Genomic DNA, 10,402 nt, shown 5'->3' on the forward strand with positions numbered 1-10,402 from the left:
TGGCTGGAGAATCCCGCCCAGAAAGTGCAAAGTACCCAATTCCGGGCACTTCCGGGCCAATTGAACGTGGCCATTTCATCTACCCTGCACATCTTTGGGTTGTAGGCGTGAGACCCACCCAAGCACAGGGAGACTGCCATCTCCACACGGAGAGTGACCCAGGGCCGGGATCGAACCTGGGTCCTCAGCATTGTGAGGCAGCAGAGAACTGCGCCACCATGCCGTCCCTATATATAGTGTAAACTTGGTGGCAAATGGGAACCCTCACTTTTCTAACACCCATGGGAAAGAATTTCATTCGAGCAGCAGAACAGCGTAAGCGTTTGGTATCCAAGAACATATTTAGACTTTTGTCTTTGAAATTTCATTTTTATGAGGAATCCAGAATTTGCATGTTTTGCAAAGAAAAGCACATTCTGACGATAGTGTTGCTGGTGATTACTTTTGACTTAAGTAGTTTGATATATTGATCCAATTAAGAAGAAATTGAATTTAGAAGCCACTTTAAATATATATTTTATTAAAACGCATGAAACCTAAATCTAGCTCGCCCATGTCCTCATTTGTATTGTTCGGTCACTGTTTCATATTGGTTAGTTTATATTTGGTTGATTTATTCTTAGAACATGGTCGGGGCCGGAGAAGTCGATGATGACCTGGAAGGTGAAACAAAGGAGGAGTGTGAAAAGTATGGAAAAGTGTCCAAATGTGTCATATTCGAGGTAGGAACTTTGTTGACGCATGCCCTATATTAAACAGGAGGGCAGTACACCTCTTATCTGATGTGCCTGTTTGGCAATTCTTCTTTCCTTCACGGGCTGTGGGAGTCGCTGGAATCACCAGCATTTATTATCCATTCCTGATTACCTTTGAGAAGGTGCTTGCAAAAATTGAATGGCTTACTGGGCCATTTCGGGGATCTGCTAAAAGCCAACCACATTGTTGTGGGTCCGGATTCAAATGTAGGCCGGACTGGGCAAGGCTTCTTTCCCCAAAGAACATTAGTGAGCCAGTTGAGTTAGCAACATAGGGAGTAGGAGTAGGTCATTCAGCCCCTTCAGCCTGCTCCAACATTCAACTAGATTATGGCTAATCTGCTACCTCAATGCCATTTACCCTATTTTCCCCATGTCCTTTGATGCCTTTACTCTCTAAAAATCGATTGATTTCTGTCTTGGAACATACTCCACGGCCCTCTCAGGCAGAGAATTCCAAAGATTCACCATCCTCTGCGTTTGAAAATTCCATAACATCTCGGTCCTAAATGGCCTACCGTTCATTCTGAGACTGTGTGTGCTGGTTTAGAACCCCAGGCCTGGGGAAACCCTTTTCAGCCCTGTAAGAATCAATAATAATAATCTTTATTATCGTCACAAGTAGGCTTACATTAACACTGCAATGAAGTTACTGTGAAAATCCCCTAGTCGCCACATTCCGGCGCCTGTTCGGGTATGCAGAGTGGGAATTCAGAATGTCCAATTCACCTAACAGCACAAATGTTTAATATAGATTTACTTTTCTATCCTGACTTTCATAACGCAAAATTAGGAAAAATCTTTTTCACACAGCGAGTGGTTAGGGTCTGGAATGTACTGTCTGATTGTAGTGGAGGCAGATACACACAGCGAGTGGTTAGGATCTGGAATTCACTGTCTGATTGTAGTGGAAGCAGATTCACACAGCGAGTGGTTAGGATCTGGAATTCACTGTCTGAGAGTGTGGTGGAGGCAGATTCACACAGCGAGTGGTTGGGATCTGGAATGTTCTGTCGGAGAGTGTGGTGGAGGCAGATTCACACAGCGAGTGGTTAGGATCCGGAATGTACTGTCTGAGCGTGTGGTGGAGGCAGGTTCTTGCAGCGAGTGGTTAGGATCTGGAACGTGCTGCCTGAGAGTGTGGTGGAGGCAGGTTCACACAGCGAGTGGTTATTTTCTGGAGTGCGCTGTTTGAGTGTGGTGGAGGCAGGTTCACACAGCGAGTGGTTATGTTCTGGAGTGCGCTGTTTGAGTGTGGTGGAGGCAGGTTCACACAGCGAGTGGTTATGTTCTGGAGTGCGCTGTTTGAGAGTGTGGTGGAGGCAGGTTCACGCAACGAGTGGTTAGGATCTGGAATTCACTGATTGAGAGTGTGGTGGAGGCAGATTCACACAGCGAGTGGTTACGTTCTGGAGTGTGCTGCCTGAGAGTGTGGTGGAGGCAGGTTCAATTGAAGCATTCAAAAGGAAATTGGACTTGATTTTTTTCTGAAGAGGAAGAATTTGGAGGGTTATGGGGATAATGTGGGAAATCGCATTAACTTAGTTCATTTGGAGAGCAGGTACAGACACGATGAGCTGAAAGGCCTCCTCCTGTGCCATTACAATTCTGTAATCTATGCCTTTTGCCATAAAATCACTGGCATTAACATTCCTTCTGACTTTATCCGCTTGAGATGCTGTTTTAAATATTTTGTAAACTTGATCCCCCATGTTTAGCACATCCGCTGAGGAGGCACATTTTACCTTCCTTTATGTGCATGCATCACTCATGATCCTGTTAGATGTGTGCTCATTACAACTCTGATAACCTTTCACAGGCAGCAATGGTTTAATATGTCAGACTCAATCACTAGAGCAGTGTTTGTCAACCCGTTTTGTTGAAGAACCTCCTTTCAAATGGATTACCAATCATGGACACCCCCCCCCCATCGAAATTACAAAATTTTGCCATGGCAGCACAGTGGTTAGCACAGTTGCTTCACAGCTCCAGGGTCCCGGGTTCGATTCCCGGCTCGGGTCACTGTTCTCCCCGTGTCTGCGTGGGTTTCCTCCGGGTGCTCCGGTTTCCTCCCACAAGTCCTAAAAGACGAGCTTGTTAGGTGAATTGGACATTCTGAATTCTCCCTCTGTGTACCCGAACAGGCGCCGGAATGTGGCGACTAGGGGCTTTTCACAGTAACATTGCAGTATTAATGTAAGCCTACTTGTGACAATAAAGATTATTATTATTATAAATGCAAAAATACAACACTCATAATAACTGCATGTAAAGAGTATTTAATATTTATTTTAACAAAAACGGGTATTTACTTCCCGATATCGGCGAGATGGGTGTGCCTGCTTCTCATTGTACAACATACAGTAATTAAATATTTAATAATAATATCTCCTTTCCTTGAACAAGGTTGAGCTCACCTGAGGCACAGCATCGGACTTTGGAACTGAGACTTTACCCAGTGGTCTCCTAGCTGTTCTCGCTGTTCATACTCCCCTTGAAGAAGGACGGCATGGCGGCGCAGTGGTTAGCACTGCTGCCTCACGGCGCCGAGATTCCAGGTTTGATCCTGGCCCCGGGTCACTGTCCATGTGGAGTTTGCGCATTCTCCCCGAGCCTGTGTGAGTCTCGCCCCGCAACCCAAAAGATGTGCAGAGTAGGAGGATTGGTCACGCTAAATTGCTCCTTAATTGTAAAAACAAATTGGAAACTCTTAAATTTATTTTTTTTAAAAGACTCCCCTTGAAAATGAGACTGACAGCCCACCCTGCACTCCACATGTGGCTGCCTCCCCCTCTCTACGGACCGCCAGGAGTCTACGGACCTCAGTTTGCAAACAACTATAGTTGAAGGGTGTTAGAAAGTTTCACTACAGTGAAAAGTAAGAATGAATGAAAATGAAATGAAAATCGCTTATTGTCACAAATCGGCTTCAAATGAAGTTACCGTGAAAAGCCCCTAGTCGCCACATTCCGGCGCCTGTTCGGGGAGGCTGGTACGGGAATTGAACAGTGCTGCTGGCCTGCCTTGGTCTGCGTTCAAAGCCAGCGATTTTAGCCCTGTGCTAAACCAGCCCCACCAATACTTGCCAAAGGTGTAGCGAACACTAGAGTAACATTAAACACAAATCAACCCATGCCAAATGATATATAGCCTGAGAGTTGTTAAGGCGAATAACATTTTATTATTCTTTGGAAACAAATCTAATTGTCGACAATCTAGAATAAGTTCAAAGTTATTGAACATTTACATAGTGAACTGGCAAAAGACGAAGAGAGAGAAAGCAACACTTCCATCAATACAGTTTCCCACCAGAGGGTTAGATAATTGAGCCTTTTCACTGCTAGTGCTCTGATGCAGGTGATCCAAGAATGCAGGGCATCCTAATCAGCGATGACAATTTTCTAAACTATATCTTGGTGAGTAGATGGAACTCAAGGTGAATTGAGAATGGAGTTCAATGCTTCGAGGGTATTTTAAACCTGATATATGGGTTTCTGTGATATAAACATATGCATAGTTTCAATGCTTATTTCAGCAGCTGATATCAAAACGTTACTTCTACACGTTTCAGCCGTTTCTTAATAAATTGGATTAAGGCAGAACTTTCAGTATTTTCTGCAATTTTCCTCTCTAAGATTTTCTTGCTGATGGCTAGAGACTGAGATTAAGAACTCACCATTTGGATTAAAGCAGGTGTATTCCATCCGTTTCTGCAGCATTACGTTGGTGCACCAGCACATGATTGCTGAAAATTATTCTAAAGTTTACTTTCTACAAAACTGCGAGTGTGTAGAATGTCAGAACTAAAGGTTTAACTTGAGCCCTGACTGTTTTCTTAGGTGGATATAAAAGATCCCATGACACCATTCAAAGAAGAGTTCGCCATGCCTCCCGGCCTGTGCTTATCTCTCAAATGACACCTAAAATGGATGATCTGGTTACATATTTCATTACTGTTTGTCAGCTTGCCAAGTGAAAACAGCCATGCTTCCTCCATAACAAAAGTGTCTGCACTGCCAAACATACTTAATAAGCTATCAAATGCTTTGGGATGCCCTGAGGCTGCGGGAAGTGCGATATAAATGTAAGTTGAATGGCAGAATTACTCCTCAGCCAGTGTGTAGAATGATGTCGCGATTCCCTGATGAAAAATCAGAATTTTACATGTTTTTGAAGTGGGTGTAAATTTGTAGCCTTATGAGATCTTTTATATCCACCCGAGAGGGCAGACAAGGCCTCAGTTTAATGACTCACCCAAATATCTCATCCTTTAACTCTGAGAGAGTGTGTATAACATTTCCATAGATGGAGAAAACCCGCCTTTTGTGGCTCTACTGAATTGTAGTTTCTTGTGTGTACCCCAAATGCCAATATTCTCAGCTTCCCCACTCACTGATTTACATGAGCTGAAACGCAGGGATACACTAAAAATTACAGTATTGAGATTTGAGCGAGCTTCGTTTTGGCAAATAATCGAGCTGTCAGTTGTGCTTTGTGGTTGACACTGTATATGAAAGAATTATCAAATGGATAGTTCTGTGAACAATATTAATTTGTTTTGGACATAAGTAGATTAAACTTCTGTAATGCTTTACTGCCCCGGACTCCAGAGAAGAAAGTTCTACTGTGGTTTCCGGTTTACCCATTCAGCAAACACTTCAATACTTGGCATTGCTCCCAGCCCTTTCCTGTTGTAGTTTCCTTGACGCGTCTTCTGAAGGAGTTGTGACGTAAGCACTTTAATCGAGAAGTGTTTCTTTTCAGGAACAGCCTCAATTTGTGGCTTTACAAATTCAGCCAGAGAATTCAGCTGACCTGTATTGATAGCGGTGTACTGGTCAGCCAAGGGTCATTTAGGCTGAGTCAGAATCTCCCCAGTTCCCAGGAGAGTGCTGGTCAGCTGGAAGATCCTTCTACAATCAGATTATTCACATGTTGGTACATGTTGTAACAAACTAGAGCAAACATTATGAACTTTCCATAGCTGTTATAGAATCACACCAGACACTCCTTTGTTTATATGTTTTAACACCTACTTGATTCTGGTTTAGCACAGGGCTAAATCGCTGGCTTTGAAAGCAGACCAAGGCAGGCCAGCAGCACGGTTCAATTCCTGTACCAGCCTCCCCGAACAGGTGCCGGAATGTGGCGACTAGGGGCTGTTCACAGTAACTTCATTTGAAGCCTACTTGTGACAATAAGCGATTTTCATTTCATTTCATTCTTTTATTCATTTTCTTCTCCTTAAGTCAGTGAGTGATCAGACACTAACAAAGCCATACCACTAATAGTGGTGCATTATTTGGCCTTGGGTGAAGGGAGAGAGGGCAAAGGTTATTACAATGGAGGTCAGTCCACATCATCCAGTATCGCCTACAAACACTTTTCAGTAAAAGTGACAAGACTTTCAGGAGCATGGGACTGTTTTAAAAAAAATGTCTTTCATTTCCTCGTTCCCAGGCTAAATAAAGCCCTGATCAATGCATTGGTCAGGATTAACTAGCTCGGGGTGAACCTGGACTTATGCTGGTGTGTACAGTTTGGTACTGGACTACATTATACATTTATATCCACCAAACTATCAGGGAAGCTCAATTCATTTTTAAGTAATTCATAAGGAGATGGGTTGCCCTATTTAATAACCCCCAGAGTGTAGTGAATTTGCAGAGAGCCTGAGACTTTAAATGGTAAGGAGATCGGAGATGACAGTCTCCGGTACTGTTTGTGCTGTAGTTTGGGGCCGTTCAGACTTGAGGCAGGTGGCGCAACTCTGCTGTATTTTCCTTGGATTGGAACCTAGTCAGTCTTTCTCCAGGTGAATATGACTTTGCTGTTTGCAGTATGAGGATAATGGGAATGGGCACAGTACTCGAGTGTTGAAACACTAGCTGCTTGCTCCATTATTCCACCACCTCCTCTTGAAAAATAGCAACTTTCTCATTTTTCAGGGAGGGGAAACCCTTTGTTGATGCAAAATATGACAGTCACAGAACTGATGGCTCGTGGCCCTACCTAGAGGTGTAGGGTGGAAAAAATGCAAAGGTGCAACTTACAAAGCTGTAGTTCTTTTAACTTAAAATCTTATTCCTCCTCGGAAAAGCTGCCCCGCAGCCGTGGGAATGTGTTTTGCATGGGTCTTTAAAATTAGTCAGTGGAATTAGTGTAAATGGACTAAAATATCGAGTTAGTCCAGTGATACGTTCTCACCTGTTTTGTTGGAAGCTTGTGACCCTGGTTTGAGTGGCTGTGAAAGATACACACCTGATTCAAAGCATCCAGAGAATTGGTGCCATTGTCCTCCACCTACTCATTGACTCCTGTGCGTCCTCTGGGTCCTCTCAAATGAATACTTTCGTTTAATCTTTCAGATTCCTGGGGCACCTGATGATGAGGCAGTCAGGATATTTGTGGAATTTGAGCGGGTCGAGTCTGCAATCAAAGGTAACAGTACTTTTCGTCACTTAAAAAAAAAAATTAGAGCGTTACCGTATCCCCCGTGTTATCCCAGTGAATACATATGGCAGATAGACCAGGAACCTTGCAGGTTTGATACCTAATTGATGCTCAGCTGATCTTGGCCAGTAATACTATTACAGCAACCCACATTACAGCCACACTTAGTGACTGTGGGCCAGGAAGGAAAGATAGTCCCAGTTGCTGATCTCTATCCGGTGACTCTTAGGTGAAGGGTGCATGTTTGCGAATCTTGTGAGAACACGAGTTGAATTGGCTGTGAAGCTGCTTTGGCTGACTAGCCTAGGAATATATGCACTGTGAACACACAAACGGTGGCTAATTGGCTGAGGTATTGAAAGGTATGTGACACCTGGTGAAACATGACTGAACAGATTAGTATCTCGAGGCTAGAAAGGTATGAATATTGTAGGACAATAAACTTAAGAGCAGGAGTCATCCTTAATTTGGACTTTGAGGCTTTACTGAAGTAAGATCTTTACTCAGAAACATATCTGTGCCACACCTGATAGTGGGTGGCCTCAGAAGGATAGTGTTCCATTCTTCACTTTCAACAACACATGGGCGACACGGTAGCACAGTGGTTAGCACTGTTACTTCACAGCGCCAGGGTCCCAGGTTCGATTCCTAGCTTGGGTCACTGTCTATGCGGAGTCTGCACGTTCTCCCCGTGTCTGCGTGGATTTCCTCCGGGTGCTCTGGTTTCATAAGAACTAGGAGCAGGACTAGGCCATCTGGCCCCTCGAGCCTGCTCCACCATTCAATGAGATCATGGCTGATCTTTTGTGGACTCAGCTCCACTTTCCGGCCCAGACACCATAACCCTTAATCCCTTTATTCTTCAAAAAACTATCTATCTTTATCTTAAAAACATTTAATGAAGGAGCCTCTACTGCTTCACTGGGCAAGGAATTCGATAGATTCACATCCCTTTGGGTGAAGAAGTTCCTCCTAAACTCAGTCCTAAATCTACTTCCCCTTATTTTGAGGCTATGCCCCCTAGTTCTGGTTTCACCCACCAGTGGAAACAACCTGCCCGCATCTATCCTATCTATTCCCTTCATAATTTTATATATTTCTATAAGAGCCCCCCACAAGTCCCAAAATATGTGCTTGTTAGGTGAATTGGACATTTCTGAATTCCCCCTCTGTGTACCCGAACAGGCGTTGGAGTGTGGCGACTAGGGGATTTTCACAGTAACTTCATTGCAGTGTTAATGTAAGCCTACTTGTGACACTAATAAGATAATTATAATAATGATTATAATAATAAAATCAATTCACCAAACTAAAGACCTTGTTATTTGCTGATCGATTGCACATGGATTTTCATGAGATATTTATTCATGGATTTTTTAAGTGGGGCAGGTTTGTGTCCATATGAGCTCCTTAATTAAAATAAAAACAGAGATTGCTGGATGTACCCAGTCGATCTGGCAGAATCTGTGGAGGAAGAAGCACAGTTCATGTTTTAGGTCTGTGACCTTAAGCAGAACTGGAAAGAAAGTTAAGAGACGTATTAGGTTTTAAGCGAGCACAGAGGTTATCTGAAATTGTTGAACTCGGAGTCCTTAATGCCCTGTATTTCTGGTCATGTGTGAAGTTTGGCTTTATTTTTAATTCAAGTCAATTTTAAAACTAGCACTGGCGTCAGTTTCCTAAAATTTAAAATGAATTTAAAAAATAATATCAGAAAGAGCCTCTTTTTATATCTTGCACAAATTTATCAACAATATGTATGCATGCCTGTTCCATTCCTTTGAACCAAAATTACCCGTGTGATTAATTCCTGACTATAATTATTCTGTATTAATTACCTTCCACCAGCGGTGATAGTTTCATGGTTATGCTGCTAATTCTTTACTACTGCAAGTGTCTAGGCCCTGGAAATAGTGACTGATGCTCCTCTTATTCCAGCTGTTGTTGACCTGAATACAAGATACTTTGGTGGCCGCGTGGTGCAGGCGTGTTTCTACAATCTGGATAAATTCCGTCAGCTGGACCTTGGTGACCTTTACTAGAAGCACAAGCGAAAGTGTTACATCCATCGGCTGCCTGCACACGGTGTAAACAGTCCCCTCAGTCCGAAGTTGTGAAGAAAGGGGAGGGGAACTATAATTCATTCTGAAATGACATTAACCATCTTTAAATTGTAGCCAGTAATTATATTTTTCCTTCCTTCGCATCCTCAAGAGGAGGTGTTGTTTTTTCCTAGGGGCACACGGGTGGTTTGGATTTCACAAGCTCACCCTGAACTAATGCTCAGTTGGCAAGTGTGACATTCTACCATTGTTCTTGTTTCCTTCTGTACGGGAGGCTGTTTCCGAAACCAGAGCTTCGTTGTAGTATTTTCCATCAGAATTTACCTTGGCTATTGAAACCATTTCGAGTTTGTTTTTGACTTGTTGAGGGATGGTAACCTGATCGGGCGACCCAATACATTTTCAGGAAATGCATTCTTTCATTAGCTTGAGCTCCTGGGGATTTTGTTGAACTTTCCGGGAAAGCAGTGACGTCGTTATTTCCATCTATTCAACCAGTCCTTCCCTTCATCCATTGTTGATGTTTGTGACAAAATTTGTAAAACGTTACACTTATTAATTTTTCAGTGAAGTGATTTGACTCTGAAGAAAGTAATTATACTGGAACTATTTGATTACACTGTGCACTCGTTAAAAATGGGTGTCCGGTTGGAGGCATTGGGACTTCTTGCATAGTTGTCATTCTTTTTCTGTTCAAAATTCACATGCAGCTGGTATATATTTGGCTGTGTATCCATCTTGACGAAAAGCAAAGTAGTGACAGAAAACCTTAAATGATTGTAATAATTTCTGTAAATTGAGTTGCGTTTTAAGTATTAGTTGGATTTTGTCAACTTTATACAGTGGTTATGATAAACTGTTTTATTATGATTTGCCATACTTCAAGCTAATGAACACACTTTTATACTGTGCATGTGCTTCATGTCTTGGATCAGCATTGGAAAAGAGGTAATTATTTGTTTTGTATTATATTGAAGCAATGAACAGAAATCGTTAAAAAAATGTTGTTGTGAAGACGGCAATTATATGGTTCATTTATGAGTTACTGCTGGCAAGCAGGACACTTTTATATCAGCTAATTGGCATAAGAATGAAGAGCCTCTTAATAAAGAGAGTTTATTCCTGAACACA

The 10,402-nt window shown here is 42.6% G+C and overlaps 1 protein-coding gene across 5 annotated transcripts in view; it reads left to right on the forward strand.

Annotated features, from left to right (window-relative positions):
* rbm17 (RNA binding motif protein 17) overlaps positions 1 to 10,402 on the forward strand; it is a 30,034-nt gene extending 19,632 nt beyond the window's left edge. For all 5 annotated transcript variants that reach the window (XM_072471018.1, XM_072471020.1, XM_072471022.1 and 2 more), the window contains exons 10-12: positions 624 to 722; positions 7,124 to 7,196; positions 9,147 to 10,402. In XM_072471018.1, the coding sequence (XP_072327119.1) occupies positions 624 to 722; positions 7,124 to 7,196; positions 9,147 to 9,250 (276 nt within the window). In that variant the 3' untranslated portion in view covers positions 9,251 to 10,402. The remainder of the gene's footprint in view (positions 1 to 623; positions 723 to 7,123; positions 7,197 to 9,146) is intronic.

This window comes from Scyliorhinus torazame, chromosome 13, assembly GCF_047496885.1.
Source record: "Scyliorhinus torazame isolate Kashiwa2021f chromosome 13, sScyTor2.1, whole genome shotgun sequence".
NCBI lineage: Eukaryota > Metazoa > Chordata > Chondrichthyes > Carcharhiniformes > Scyliorhinidae > Scyliorhinus > Scyliorhinus torazame.